The sequence below is a fragment of the Molothrus aeneus genome, chromosome Z, assembly GCF_037042795.1.
Source record: "Molothrus aeneus isolate 106 chromosome Z, BPBGC_Maene_1.0, whole genome shotgun sequence".
NCBI lineage: Eukaryota > Metazoa > Chordata > Aves > Passeriformes > Icteridae > Molothrus > Molothrus aeneus.
Genome location: NC_089680.1, coordinates 36,937,301 through 36,953,580, shown reverse-complemented (window position 1 = coordinate 36,953,580; position 16,280 = coordinate 36,937,301). Strand labels below are relative to the sequence as shown.

Here is a 16,280-nt window from a genome sequence, read left to right as displayed (position 1 = left end):
AAGATTTATCAGGAATTTGCACCTGAGTGAGAATTTGTATTATCAGACAAAACTTCACACTGGGAATTTAGACAACTATTGTCTTCATGAGTTGAGAAATTCTCTGCATCACTTTTTTGTTCTGGGGAAAAACTAAAGGAAGGAGAGCCCAAAATTAGGAGTATTAATAAAAACTAGGAGCATTCATGAAACAGGTCAAGTACAAGCAGCTATCATCACTCTCCATAGCTCAAAAAAGGCAGAGATGGCAAGTTTTATGGTAGCTCTCTGAAATTTTCAAAAGCCAGCCTTTGAATCTTTGCTCCAGAACTCACCCACAGCATATTCAAGCTATGCTATTGGCATGGGAGTGGGAAAGCACATTCTTTGAAGTGTGGTCCCAGGTGGTATGCATGAATGAAAATTCACACCTCAGAGAACATATTTAGAGCTTCCCATTTGTTGCAAATTTAAACACTGCATGAAAACACTGTAGATCTGTAATGGAAGATTTCAGAGTTAGTAGCAGAGTCAGTAATTTTACATAGATGGGCAGTCTAGGTGTGATCACCACTGCCCATTCCAAGCAGCCCACATACAAGCCAGATCCATCCAGAAGCCATATAGTTATACCATAACAAAGTGGTCTTTGTCAGGGTGTTCTCGGGATGACAGCTACAAGGGCCACATCTGTTTGCTTTGGCAGACTTAGAGCAAAAGGAATGTGAGCTCAGGCCCACCTGCTTCTGCCCATGTAGACATTTTCTTATGTATGATGTCTCTGGACTTGTTCATGCTTTTTATTTAGGTTAAGGGTTCATTGATTTTATTGGTGTCAGAGGAGGACATATCATCACTTTGCTGTGCCTTGTTACCCAGGTGTGTGGGTGTGTTACCCTATGTTCCTTTCTTTGATAATGCCATCAGCCCCTGTGCCTTGGTCCAACAACAATCTCTGTTTCTTTCCATATCATGCCCTCTGCACAGAATGCCTGTCCTGAGTCATTCTGCAAGTTCATTGTCCTGAATTCTCTTAAGTCCATTCCCAAGAAATACTTCTTTCACAATACACTAATAATCCTAGCAAATAGGACATACACACTAATTAGAATAAAACAACAAACAAACAAGCAATCTTAACTGCATTATACCAAGCACCATCCCTTGGCAAGTAACCACATAATCTTATTGTTGCTCCTCCTGTCATTCCTCACCTCCCTACTACCCAACAATTATTCTGTGTCTATAATTAGTTCACAGTGCTGCAACAAGAGATACTAACTCACCACCTTGGGCCTCTCTGAACATTTCCTGGAATCAGAAGGATTTTGCAGGGGACAGCAGCCACTGGTGGCAAATGTTTGGAAACCCCCTCAGGAGAACAGATCTTATGCTCATTCTCTTCAGAAAGACACTTATCTACTCCCAGAAATCATCATTGCTAGTTGCATTCCTCCTATCTCAGGCCCTTGCTTAATGATATCTCTGACAGCAAACACATCTTTGCTTTCTTTTTTTTTGTATTTCTTCTGGTATCAGTGGAACTGTTAAGGGTAACCCAGATGAGAATGTTTTACGCGTAATAAGCAACTAATGTAATAAGGTGTGTATATTTCATTTATATTAAGTAATGATTTCACATCCCTTTATTTTTGAGAAGCATTCATCATAGACAGAGATTCCTTCTTAAAATGAAACCAGTTAGTCAAATTCAGCCAAAATTATAAAATTTCTTTACATTTCTACATTTCTTTATGGCTTCATTCAGAAAAGAAGTAAATTCTGGACTGCAATTTGCTGTGCAGTACCTTTTGGTACTGTTTGGAATATTACAAGGTTTCTTCTAAATTTAACTTATACTCATGTTAAGATTTAATCACCCAAAGAAAATATAAATAGAGTTATTTTACTTGTTCTGTGAGCCTGCTATAATCTTACTTTGGAAGCATTCTTGAAAGCATGTGATTTAAAGAACTTAAGAGTTTTATGGTTGCTTTACATCTGTTCACTAGTAGAAAACATTGGATTCTCTCTAGTGAATTCAGAAAGCCTTTTATAAGCCTTATTGAAATTACAAATATGAAAATGGTCTTTTTAAGGGTATAGAAGACAGAATTAATCTTTAAAAATTATCTGAAGACCTTTTAAGTGTTAGACAATGCACTGATTACATTGTCCTCTATTTTCTGGTTTTAAAGAGTCCAAATTAGCTAAAAACAACAATTACAAACATTTACTATTGAACATAACTAGAATTGTAATGTCCAGGACTCAACCACAGGAAATCACAGAATAATAGGATATGCTGCATTGGAAAGGACCTACAAGGGAGATTGAGTACAAGTCCTGGCCCTGCACAGCACCATGCCCAAAAGCCACACCATGTGCCCAAGAGTATTGTCCAAAGGTTATTTGTACACCATAAACTGGATACACAATTACAGGATCATTCTTTGTTTTTCCAACATTCTGGTTTCAATAAGTCCATAGCATAAACCCATTGTTTGTGGAAAGAATCAGAGTTAAGAAGAAAATGCCATGTCTGTCTATAGAATCCTTCCATGGCTTTGGTTGTTTTCCTTCATTTCCTTGCCCAAAATCAAGGTCATTACTAGTTGCAAGCTCCCTCCTCTCCAGGTTCCTACTTTGAGACCTCAAGACCTGACCTGGAGAAATGCTGAGCATTCCTCCTGAGGAGGAAGAATTGCTACCAGTAAAAACTCTTGACTGTTTGAGAAACACTGGAGAAAGGGATCTTAAGCTGGTAAACAGATTCCCTCTGTGTGCTGTCTTACTTTTGTAAAATGGACATATTAATGCTGTTTATCTGACAGCCATATTCCACATAACATCCAATGTGTTAGTATCCAGGAATAATTAGAAGTGGGAAGCCCTGCAGAAGAACACCTGAATAAAAAAGAGATATCTCATTGGGATCTACAGCACTTCAGGTATGAGTTAGATGGATACAACATTTAAGAGGGGGAACCAGACTGTAAATCACAGAGATGATGCTACAGGCTCTAATTTTGGCCAAGATCCCTATTTCATTTTAAGTTGTTACCCTTGTCAGATAACATTTCCAATTTCCATACACCTCTCTGAAAAGTGATTATATCACCAGCTGCCTGTCTGTTCAAAATGCTTACGATTATTTGACCTCAGTACAGTACCTGCACTTTCATTTTGGTCTGTCTCATTGAAGAATGGAACTTTCTACTGCACTTCTACATCTGAAGCTATATGAAAAGGCAAACCTGAGACAAAAGAAGTAATCTTTTAAGAAGACACTAATTTCACTGGTTGTAGACAAATTAGAAAACAGTTTACTTTGTCATTATGCAGATGATGGGCAATAAAATGAAAACAGTAATGACCAAAAAGGTAGAAGATAAATCATAGTAAAGTAAATAGTAAAGTACTAGTACATGGGAAACACTTTATATTGCAAATAATAGTCCAGAAGAGGTAAAGCATACAAAAGTCAAAATCACCATCACTGCTGGAAGTTTAGGCTCAGAAAAATCAGTTGTTGGTTCTAAAAAGGCCACCCATATATCACACATGGCCACCCATATATCACACAGGCAACAATGGCCATATCCCTGGTGACTCACCCCAAATACCCCACATATTCCCTGACTAGTCAGGAGCAACTTCATGGAAACAGGGTGTTTTAGCTGCCATGGCCTGCTGTTTAGTCATTAGACTTCCCTGTGAAGACTTCCAGCAAGGATACCAATTAATGCAAATGGCTTGTAATTAACAGTGATGGTTTTTGTAACGTGAATACCTTCTCAGTAAGAACAGGAATGAGCCACCAACTCATTTCACATGAGGCAACCATCAGGAGGTAAAGATTTGCAGTTAATAAAGGCCCATGTGAGAACGAAACCAGTGACTCAGAAGACTAATGCATTTTCTTGCAATACTGGTCCCCAGTGCTGGCACCACTAATCTAACTGGATCAGATAATTGTTAATCCTTTGTTTTACTGAGAATGTGAAAATTCTCTTAACACTTACTTCACATTTGATTTCCTCAGAGATGCTTGTTGTGTGTAATAAGTGTGCTGCCTCCTGACAGAGCACCTTCTCCATTACTTGGAGGGGAATTCACTCTCTCAGCATGCCTTTTGTTTTCACCTGTCCAGTTCCACTCCTCTCTCCTTCTGTGAGTATGATGCCTGCTTTGACTGCCTTCACTTTCACACTGCTAATCTTCCATTTGACCTGTTTTGCCATTGCTCTCTTGGCTCTCCTGGCAACAGATGTGTAAAGGCTGCTGATATCTAAGTTCAAGTGTCTCGCTTTTCTACTCAGCTCCATTTAATGTCACTAGATTTTATTTTTTCTGTGATTTTGAATTTCTGCACTCGATTAATTTACTATTGTGTATTGATTCCTGCTATTGTCTTTTCTCTAGTCACAACACTCAGTATTTCACTCTGGTCCATACCTGCTTTTACCACTAGCAGAGCACACTGGCCGTCTTCTCTGACATCTCACATCCCCTCAAACATCTTTCTTTAATGCAACTCAAGAGATAACACTGAAGCTTACTCCCCTGCTCCAAAAATATGAGCTCCCACTTAGTCCTCTTTTATTGACTCATAATGGATCAATTATCATGGATCAAGAGTCCTCTACGGCTTCTTCTAATTGCTATTATTTCCTACCTCGAAGACCATTCCTTTCCCCTCCCCAGGTTAGTAATAGGCCTTGTCGGTGTGGCAAGGGTGAGTGAAAGGGAGGCTCCCCGCTGCAGGTTCTGCTCCCAGGGCACCTGTGGCCTGCCCTGGCCCTGCCCGGGCCAGCTCCCGCAGCCGGAGCCATCCTCGGGCAGCTCCCGGGCAGCTCTGGGCCCTGCCCCGGCCCGGCCGCGGCCCTGCCCCGGCCTGGCTGCCTGCTGACCCGCCGCACCTCGTCCGGCCGGCTGCCTCCTGCCTCGCTGCCACCACTTCCTCCACGACCTGTTTGCTCTGGGGGAAGAGTTCAAAATGGGGCCTCTGCCTCCCAAAATATTCTCTCCACTGGCTGCCCCAGCTAGCCCTCCCTCATGTTTCCATCCCAGGTCTCCCTCCCCTGAGTCACAGTTCTCCAGCACCTTCCCTTCCTCCTGGTGTTACGAGCTCCCTCACTTTTTCCAGAATCCCACTGTAAACCCGTGCTCCCACATACCCCTTGTGCTATGACTCACCCTCCCTAGCTAACCTTCTAATTATTTGTAATTAACAATAACAAGAACGAACTGACATTAAGTAGAGATGATCAGATGTGAGGATGAGTTCAGTTGAAATGCTTAGAGAGACAGAAACAGCATCATATACTACAGAATAATTCTATAATCATTCTGTGTACATTCCTCTTTCCATAACCACTGCCTGACACTATTGTGCTCTGTGTCCTTTTATGATTTATCTAACCTTGATAGGAAGTAGAGACCATCCACTTTCATTTCCACAAGTGCTCATTATTAACAGATGTAAGGGCATCTGAAAACCAGACTAGTTTTTAAAATTTTCTATGTAAAACAACATCAAACGTAACTGTTGCAGCCTGTGCTAATATGTACTACAAGACATTTAAATTACCACGAGCTTGTCTCAGCTGCCTTGAATTTCCCTGTACTAAAAAGTCCAGCCTTTCCTGTTCTGCCCACTTATTGCACCTCTCATGCATCTTTTACTACAGCTATCCACGACTTAATGCAATGGCAGGCATGAGAAGCTGGCCTTGAGGATGATACGCAAATTGCTTTTTTTTTCTTTCTATAGAAGATTAAATTTGCTTTGATGGCATAACCTTGCTTCCTTTCTTCCGCTCTCATTGACTTTCCTCCTCTGCCACAGTCTACTTTATGATGCATTATGCCTTCCATTTCTCCCATCAGAATGGGCAGTCTTAATCCATTGGATCCAGAATCCCACTACAAAAGCCTTGTTACTTTCATTTCTCCAGTGAAGGCTATTCCAAAACAATAAAACTACATTAGAATTTATTGTTTATAATAAATAAGGGGAAAAAAGTCTTATAAGCTATGAATCGGAGGCTACTTTATGAGCATAAAATGTCATATGTGTAGAATTTTCATGAGTTGTCAGAGTTTACTATTATTTTGATTCTAATGTTTGTGTCTGTGGAACCCTTGAAGCATGACCAGGAGCAGATGAGGTCTTCTGGAGCTGGCAGTAAGATTGAAAGGGTGACTTCAAAGCTTCTTTTACTCATGGTGTTAACACCATTGCTGTTGTGGTCATTTGATGTGAAACACCAGGAACTGAAAACTTCAGAAGAAAGGTCCACAAGAATGATGTCCTAGATGATCAGGCTCTAAAGGGTAATTGTGCTACTTTAGCACTTTGGAGCACTCTGTCTAGGAAGACCTAGTTGTGTGATAGGTTATCAGTCTCAAAGATCTCAAATCCAGGTAAACAATTTAAATGAGCTTGTATTTATTCCTCAGGGTAGGGAATGAGGCAAAAAAAAAAGTCCACCTCTGCCTAAGATTCTCAGTGTATGGATTGACACCCATGCACCCATCCACTTGTGGATGATGCTTGATTCACCTTTATGTAACTTTTGAAACCATCAGCAGAAAATGGGCAGGCATTTTAACGATCATTCAATATATGTAAGGAAGGCAGTGTGTGGATTAGTCTTTGTTTCTGGTCTGCCACAAAAACATCAGCCTACAAACTACCAAAGTGCTGGGTGAGTTCATTTAGGTCTTCACTCAGAATCCTTTGAGGAGGTAACTGTAAAATACGTTATTGCTTTTTTACCTCTGATGAAAAAGGGTTTAGTAACTCTTTACCTAGGCCAGTTTGGTATTAATAATGCCTCATGTCAATTTTATGTACTTTTATGTTTTTGTCATGAGGATTAAGGCATTTCTTTAAATAGTAAGCAGGAAAAGGCATCAAAAATGTCAATCAGCCTTACCTGAGTTCAGATCATATCTAGTTGCTAGGGACAAGAAATATATTTTTTTTTACCCATGATTTCACAGTAGAGAAGAAAAATGCAATAGTTTCAAGTGTAGCCATTAAAACAGAATCTTTCAAATCAATTATGTTCCCATACCTAAGCTAATTTACATGGATAAATCCCAGATGCTAAATCTTTACTTTCTATTATCCTAATTTCCAAACACCATGAGGATCCATGATATTTGTTTCCAAATATATATATTTAAATGGATATTTAAATGGAGTTTAACCTTTTGATTTATATGTCCTAGTCTAACACTGTGTCAATTCTGCCACTATTGATGTTCGTAAGGCATAAAAATTATAAAACCAGACCAAATCAAAAAGAGCAATGGCCCATGCCATGCATTATTCTGGTTGATTCCTTGGGTATGCATCTGCTTGGGGGTTCATAAAGACCTACAAAGACCTATAATTTTTAAAAATTTGAATTTACATTTAGAACCCATTTGATCAGGCACAAAATTACCTGTCATTGATGGGCAGTGGAAGGATCATTCTCTAATCTGACCATTTTCAGAAGTAATGAAATAGCTTTAAAGTAACAGAATATTCTTCTAGTTTCCTATGTAACCTGGAGAATATTTGAAACTTGATTCAATATTGTAAAGTAGCAAACACTGAAACTGTTTTCTTTTTTCTCATTTGTATTATATATAGGAACTTAATGAAATTGAATAATTTCAGGAAAGGATTACAGAATGCCCTAGAATACTTGAGTTACTAGTGGCAACAGTGGGTAATGCATTTTTTTAATGCTGAAGCATGACTTGTTTGAATAATTTTCTTGACTTGTTTGCTATCAGCAGATTAGCGCACTCAGTCATACAAGTATGTATGTATACTTAAAAAAAATATTTTCAAACTTCATAAAGATTTTTTAATAAGAGTACAACAGATATTTTTTCCTTGTCAATGTTATTTCATTGTGTCCAGCATTCATACCTGACAAACCTTTGTGCTTTCACCTAATCTTTTAATCCTCACATTTCCTTTCGAGTAGATATACTCCCAAACTACATTTTATGCTGTGTTTTCTCTTGGTTTCAATATAATAGAACATATGCTGGACCAGCATAAAATGTAGACCACATCTTTCAAGAGAAGGTAAGACATTTGTTATACAGAAGATACAGACAAATATCTTTCTAATATTTATCTTCCTGTATGCAGAATTACAAGAAGGAGTTACGTGTTTAAGTAAAGGAGGGCAAGTAGTGCACTGCAGTACCTTATTTAAGACAGGATCCACCCTGAGAAAGAATTTCAGAACCTTTGTTCCTGATGTAAGCTCTTAAACCAAGAATTTTAAAATGGCTTTCCCTCTTTGGGCTCAGAGACTAGGACAAAGTTACCTTGAAAAGTGCATTTTTCCTTAACCTGATCTAAACATCTTTCTTGTTTTGCAATATTAAAATAAAAAGTGAGGTAAGGATACAGAGCAGAAGGTGCACTAAGCAGAAAGATACATAAGGATTTAGCAACCACTGAGCATAAACACTGCATACAAATAGATGATTCACTTAACTTATTTTAGTGAGGTATCAACCATCTACAAACAACTAGCATCCTAGAACCTTTGCATACATTTTAAAATATTTTACATTAAAAGCTAGCTTGTTTGCTTACACAAGCCTGAATTATAGCCATACAAACATGATTTTGGTACACAAAGAAATCACAGCAAATGAATAAAGGTTTGTACTTTCTCTAGCACACAAAAGTTGAACAAAAAGTGGTTTTTCCATGTGAAGTACTATAGCTCTAGTAAATTTTGTTTTTGAAGTGCACGCAAACTGAATGTTTACTGGTGTCCTAAACAAAAAGGGAGATTTTACTTTGTTAGGGAAAAGAACACAACAGTAGCTGTATGTGTGCAGCAGAATGAGGTAAGTCATGGCCTCTCAGGAATAAAATCAGCCATTATCCCTTGAAGAAAGTAGACAGCTGGGAAGCTGAATTCTGCTCACTATAGCAAGTATATATTTATCTTCACTGAACTGCCTAGAGTTACATTAATGAATCCATCTGAAGAACTCAATTGGCTCTTCCTGTCTAGACTTGAGAAGTAAATAAATATTACCTAATGCAAGGCATTCAGTACAACAAACCCTATCACAGTTATATGTGCTTGTTGCAAGATGAAGCACTCTGCTCACTATTTCAGATTGACATCTGTACTTAGTTTAGTCTGCATTTTATTACTCTGCCTGTTCCTTACATTCAGCTGTTGTGACTGATACACTGATGGCAATTGATGTTGTTCAGAAAAGGCCTCATTCAGTTATAGGAACAATAGGTCAAGTAATTAACTGCTTGCTGCTGCATCAGAATAGTTACTTGAAGACAGCTATATGTTCATATAGGTCCAGGTGCTATGCAATATCTAAGAGAAATAAGCCCAGACCACAAATCAGACAATTTCCCCCTGCCTGGAGTCCATGATTTCTCTTTAATTGCACCTATTTGCATGGTTTTAACTAACAAATGGTGTTGCTTTCAGTTTTGGAAAGCCATTAGTCATGTAAGTGGATGTTTAGAAGCAGAAGGATTGCAGAAAGCAGCAGGCCATCCCTATGTTGGTCTCAGAAAACTTAGTGTAAACTGTGGGCTTACTCTACCCAACTGGTAACTTTAAATGGCTACAAGTGTTACTAAAACAAAATAACCATTTATGGTATACACTAAGTCACCCTTTAATTTTTTCACCCTTTTGATTTTACTTTACTGGGGTAACCATTTAAGGGTGGAAAGACCAAATAAAGCTCAGTAGAGGCAAAGCGACAGGTATGGTCAATTCATTCTGCTATTGAGGTATTCTCAGCCCATTGATAAGAGCAATGCTTTCCCAGCAAGCAGAGAACTCACACAGTCCCTTATCCTTCAGTCTCCAACATACCACCCAGAAGAAAGCATTCTTTTCAGTCAGTGTTAAACATCAATTTTGAGATGTAGTATCTTGAAGCGAGCCATAGTTTTAAGCTCTTAGGACAATAACTCAGTGTCAAGGCCTACATCATTAGTCTGTAAGCTCCATCAGCAGTTATTTTAGGATTGCAGCTATAATTAACAATAGCCATATTAGTGTTTGTGACTGCAAGTGGGCATAGACACAGATAAACCTGCCAGCCCTTCACATCCAGACCTGTAGCAGACTTTTTAAAAATAGAATATAGAAAGCAAATCTGAGAGATTTCTTGTAATGCAAAGTAAAGCATGCTCAGTTATATAGGAGAAAGAGTAGAGAAGGATGCTTCAGATTTCCATTCTTTATTGCCAACAGATTTATATTCAAAATGCCAAGGTCCAAAAAAAAAAAGTAATAAATACTTCACTTTAGGCTGTAATAAATTAAAAAAAAAAAAAATTAACAAGGAATGCACTTTGCCAGCCACAAGTGTGGGTATTTTTGAAAAGTAAGGAAAAAAACAGTATGGCCATAGTTCACAGTTAAGCAACCAGAAGCTGCTTGTTACAATTATCCCCAACAACGGAGCTCTCCCTTCCCTCCCTTTCCAGATGTGTATTCACAGTTTAACTCCACCAGAGATGCTCTCTTACAGAGCAAACAGACACACTCTGCTCCGAGTTCAAGTCAAATTATATCTTTAACACACATGAAGCAAGGAAAACTATGATCCGAAGAACTCCTTGTCACAACATTTTACTCCAACAAGTAGGTTTAGGCTTCTAATAGATGTGTGCCCAGCACACTTGGACAGTCCAGTTTTCGTACCACCACACATCCATCATCAACATACTAGTTGCTCCACCACCTCCACTGTAGATTCACAGTGAACAAGAGAGTCCATTTGGTTTAACAGAGTCAATTCCTTCAGTTACATCGCTGCAGCAGCATGTTCAGAGCATATTCCATTCTGTGTTTTAGTTCCAATGAACATCCCGAAACCAGAAGAGTTGTCAGACGAAACGTTGTGGATATCCTGTCTTCATTTATGTAGGTAAGGAGATATTCCTCACTCTGATTGCAAATTATGACTTTTGTGTGGTCATGGTAGAAGTTCACCTGTAAAAGAGAAGTAAGTTGCTGTTTGTCTCCTTTCTCCTCTAAATTTCTGAGATTTACCTAGTTTTAATGCAATAAAGTATTTTAAGATCTTTGGATGATGGTACCACACTTACTTGAAACGTGCCATCATTGAAGAGCATCATTAATGCTTTATCAGATTTGAGCCACTGTAAGAGGTAAAGCCTGGGCCTGCGTACATCTGTTAGGCTGGGCAAGTCTCCTCCCTAGGAAAGGGAACAGATTATGTTAAGCACTCAGTTTACATTTAGTGTATTTTTACAGCACAGCACTCTGAAGATGCTGAACTTACATCCATAAGGTTCTCCTCCATATAGTGAGAGAAATACTTCAGTACAGTTACTTGGCTAATGAACTGTTCAGGGGCCTCTGTGGCTGGGAAGACAGAGCATTGGCCTAGCTCAGCATAGTAGTGCACTGTCCTGAAAGAGGAAAACAAAATAAGGTGGTTAGTGATGAGAAACAAATATTTCACATCTAAACTGCTTTAGTGAGTTGTTTGCTTTGTAATGATTCTTACTTTTTGTCTGGCAGAAGGCTCATATGTGCCCCATTGTTGAAGAGGACACCAACAGTGTGATCTGACAGCTGGTACCCAAAGCCGTACTTGTTGGAGTAGTCCACCCATTTTGTAACCCACTGGAAGGATGCTGTCAGCTGTTCTTTGGGATTGCTATCTGCTTCTGGCATATTCTCCAGACATCCCCTCAATACTCTTGCAACTGTGTCAGCAACACTTCCCATAGTACTGTCTTCCAAACCTGAAAAGAAAGGATTATTAGACTGACAAGAGCACACAGAGAGAAGATTTTCATTCTAAACTTTTGAGTTACATAGATTTTAAGAAATCTAGCCTAATGACTTTCTAGTTTAAATTTTCCAAAATTATTGGCTTTTGCAACGTCAAAAATAAGACTATAAAAGCAATGTTTGCGTCAAGCTTTTAAGACACAAGGAAAACAAAGTGGGATTCAGACTTAGACGTCACATTTTGCTGCACTTACATTCACTGCTACTGCTGCAGCTTCCCAAAGTTCCTCTGACTATCATCCGAATGGAGTCTCCAATCTGCTTAGTTTCTGGCAATGCTCCCGGCTTCACCACTGTTGTGATAAGAGGCTGAATCTCCTAGAAGAGATGTCAGACATGTAAACATCAAACATAACACAAGTCAAGGCTTACACACAAGTTTTGCATGGCTCTCCTGTTTCTCAACAAATGATAAATTCTAAGGAAACTGGTATTCATGTACAAAGATTACAAAGGAGCTGCTGCTAGACTTAGCTTAGAGCAGCACTCCAGGTCTTTCCATTCTTTAGATCTTCAATTTGCATCTCACAGGCTATTTATCAGTTTTCTGCTCTCCTGCCCTAGCAAGGGAGCAGCTGTGTGCAGGTCTGAACACCAAATAGTAAAAGACAGATTTCAGCAATTTATTCTTTTAAGAAGCCCTAGTTAATCATGAACTGAAGCCCTGTATTTGGATTATTGAGAAACAGCACCTGGCAGACAAGTTAACGCACAGGCAACAATGGAGTCTAGGCAGATACTATAATTACTCAAAAGCCAAAATTTATAGTCTCCCTACAAAGGCTACCATACCTTAGTGATGCTTGTTTAAGCCCTCTTAAAGCAGCTCTGCTAATCATTTAAGCTTGATTATGCTGTGTACAGCCCCAGTTCTGATATCCAAGTCAAATATAATTTAATTGTAGCTACTCCACCCAACTGTTACTAGATTTGAACTGCACTTGCACATACCTCATCTGTCTTGTGTTTGGGGGCCTGCTGGGTTATCGATGTCTTCTTCAAATCATGTCTGAGCTTGTAGATTTCTTCATCTTCTTTAGCTAGCCTGTCTGCAACACAGGAAAAAAAAAATTAACTCTGAATCTGGAAGTGCTATTGAATTACAGAAAGCATAACAAGTTAGCTGCAGAAAACACATGTGTCTCTCTAGCAGCTTCTTCTAAGCCTGCCATAGTCTCACAGAGAAATTATGCCATTATACACAAATCACTCTAAGAGACTAAATTTGAATAGACTTCACAAACTAATAGAGATAACCAATATAGATACGGATGCTGTAAGAAGCATTCATGTATGTAAACTGGCATAGGTGGGCAGGCTAACATCTATACGTATCAAGAAAAAAGTCAAAACCAAGCCAGGAAAGCTCTAAGACATAGATATGTGTTCTGTTGCTATCTCACACTAATAAGAAACTGATGGAATAGAAATAAGTAGACTATATCTAGACTTCAAACTTACTATGTGTGTCCAAGTATCTGGCCTTATCCTTTTTCCCCCCAAAGAGAGCAGCAGCTGCTTTTTTGAAGAAATTTTTAGCAGGACTTGACAAATGGAAATCAGGGACGGTGTGACAACAGCTTGCAGAAAGTCTATCAGGTGTAAAGCCCTGTGGAAATAGAACACAAAATTTTTAGACCACAGAGTGCATTTTTATGTGGATTTTTTTTTTTACACCACTAATAGCAGACAGTACAAACCTGTAAGAAGAATTCATGTCTAATTATTTCATCTAAACTGGGCCGATCTTCAGGGTTTTTTGACAACATACTAGCTATTAAGTGTTTTGCAGGTGCCAAGAGAGATGAAGGCAGGCTGTATCTTGCTTCCCTTATGCATCTGTATGTTTCTTTAAGATTTGTAGTCTCAAACGGGGGTCTTCCCAACAGCATTGTATACCTGTTTGAAGGCAAAGGAAAACGGTTTTATTTCACACACCCACCATACTTGTGTCTACAGTTACAAAAAAAGGCTTTGTCTATCTCCCAACATGAAGAATTTCTGCATTCAGCTACACATGCATAAAAGGCTGCAAATGGATGCAGCATTGCATCCCCTTTGAACTCTCAAAAGTCTAAGCCAGTGACAGATAATAATACATTTCAAAGGCAGGAAAGTACTTACATTACGCAGCCTAAGGCCCATATATCAGATTCACAGCCATGCCCTTGTTTGTTGAGGACTTCTGGAGAGAGGTAATTTGGTGTGCCACATATTGTTCTGAAAAAATCGAAGACACCACAGAGCTGGTTAATATTTCAAATAGAAAGAGGAAGGAGCTATTTTTCTTAGGGCAGGTTTTCTTCTCAAGTTCAGGTGTCTAAAGAGGAGCTGTAGGAACTTTAATAGCATAGATGTTTTTTCATTTTATCTTCATGACACTGGAGGGGCAGTAACTAGCTTTTGCTATGGAACATGACTTCTCATTTTCATATGAATTTAGTTTCATTTGCAACTAGACTATACATTTTTGATGCTCCTACCTCCTCCTGTGCTCCAGTGGTTCCAGCCTAGCTGCCAAGCCAAAGTCACCAAGCTTCAGTTCCATGTTCTCATTGATAAAGAAGTTACCTGGCAGACAAAGAAATTCCAGTTAGTCTGTCTCTGGCAAGGTACGAAGGCATTTGCCACAGGTGCTGAGTCATACTTTGTTCAGAGCCAGAAGTGAGGCAAGATTTTTTTTTTAAAATTAGGAATGCTTAATGTCATCCCTTAAGCAGCATGAGTTTCCACTGTAAAGACAGACTAAGCTGATTCTACTAAACAAACTATCACCATACAAGGATAAAGTCGTACAACACTGACAGGGCTGGAGGAGTATGTTTAGAAGTTGGCAATCCGGAGAACTTACCTAGTTTAAGATCCCTGTGTAAGATTTCCTGTTCATGAAGATACTTTAGCCCTGACACAATTTGCCTGAGGTAGTATCGTACTTCTGGCTCTGTCAATACCTTCCTTGCTTTTAAGATGTGAGCCATTGACTGCAGAGGAAAAACGAAGGCAGAAATGTCACTGACAATTCATGCACAAGATTCACCTTAAGCAAAAGTAAATGAGTACATAGAGAAACAACAACTAAAGCCACAAAAAAATGTTTTACACATCACACATTTAAATTAGTTGCAGATTCCAGGTAAGTAAATACCAGATTTCTCCCAGCTGATGCTCACCCTTCTACTGCAGTATTCCAGAAGAATGTAAATATTCTCTCTGTCTTCAAAGTAGTGGTAAAACTGCACAACATGTCTATGATTAAGCATTCTGTGCAGCTCAATCTCCTTATCAATCTGTAAAGACAAGACAGTGGGAAAGAAGAAAGGTGTTGTTAGCCTTACTTCCACAAGGCCGAGCAGACAGCTCTATCAGAACCATTTCAGAAAAAGGGGTAGGCAATCCAGCACACAAAGAGTTTGTGGAAAAAAGAAAATCATTCATGCATACATACCTTCTCCCTTTGATGAGGTTTTGCTACTCTGCTGTGAGGAATGATTTTCGCAGCATAAACTTTATTTGTTGTCAAATCTGTCATTTCGTAACACTTGGCAAATCCACCCTAGAGAGACACAGGAGAAAAAGGCAATTAGAGCAGGTATAAATGCAGTCCTGCACTTAGTCATTCACCAGCTCATGTATTAGTCAAGAAACGCAACTTCCTTAGCAAAGGGCAATTTTCTAAGGACAGGTCCCGGGTTCATCGTCTGTTGGCAGGCTCGCAAGCTCCCCACTCCCCGCATGCACCATCCAGGTCTTTCCCGCGGGCTCGCCCGATTCCGGGGCAGCAAGGGCGCTCGGACCCATAGCGCCTGGCCCGGGCGGCGCTGCCAGGTCGTGGGCGGCAGCGCACTCCGCTCTCCGGAGAAACGCAGCCCCGCGGGGGCAGCGCCCGCCGGCCGCCCGGCCAAGGAGGGCGGCGAGCGGGGCACACCGGCCGCCGCCTCGGGAGGGCACGGGGCTCGGCGCGGCCATTACCTTTCCGAGCACCTTGCCGCGGCAGTAACGCTTCCCCGTCGTGGGGTCGGTAATAATCCGGGACACCTCGGCTGCGGGGTGGCCGTGCTGGTGCGGCGGCTCCTCCGCCTTCTTCCTGCGCGACTCGCCGCCGGCCGCTCTGCCCGCCGCCGCCTCGCAGCCCTTGGCACCGCCGCCGCCCGGTGGGTGGGCGATAGTCCGTAGGAGCTCCATCACCGCACCCCGCCGGCTCCGTCCTGCCTGCCCTCCTCAGTCCCGCTCCACCTGCCCTGCCCTACCCTTCCCACCCGCCCTGCTCACGACGCTGAGCTGCTCCTCGGCTCGCCCCTTATGAAGCGAGTGGCCGCTCCGCCCCAACGCTGAGGGGCGGTTCCGCCCGGACTCCGCTCCGCCCGCCCGGCCCGGCCCGGCCCGACCCCGGCAGGCCCCGAGGAGAGCTGAGCAGCGCCGGGCTGACCTGTTCTGCCCTCCCTTGCCCAGCTG

At 40.7% G+C, this 16,280-nt stretch overlaps 1 protein-coding gene across 1 annotated transcript; it reads right to left on the bottom strand.

Moving 5' to 3' along the window:
* Nucleotides 1–10,221: 10,221 nt before the first annotated feature.
* Nucleotides 10,222–16,066, bottom strand: PLK2 (polo like kinase 2). The gene is made up of 14 exons (XM_066568854.1): nt 15,798–16,066; nt 15,274–15,381; nt 14,999–15,115; nt 14,680–14,809; nt 14,312–14,399; nt 13,953–14,048; nt 13,529–13,727; nt 13,290–13,437; nt 12,780–12,877; nt 12,023–12,146; nt 11,539–11,779; nt 11,311–11,440; nt 11,114–11,224; nt 10,222–10,997 (listed from the first exon to the last, which is right to left on the bottom strand). The coding sequence occupies exons 1-14, from the start codon at nt 16,008–16,010 to the stop codon at nt 10,806–10,808; spliced, it is 1,995 nt and encodes a 664-aa protein (XP_066424951.1). The 5' UTR covers nt 16,011–16,066; the 3' UTR covers nt 10,222–10,805.
* Nucleotides 16,067–16,280: the final 214 nt, after the last annotated feature.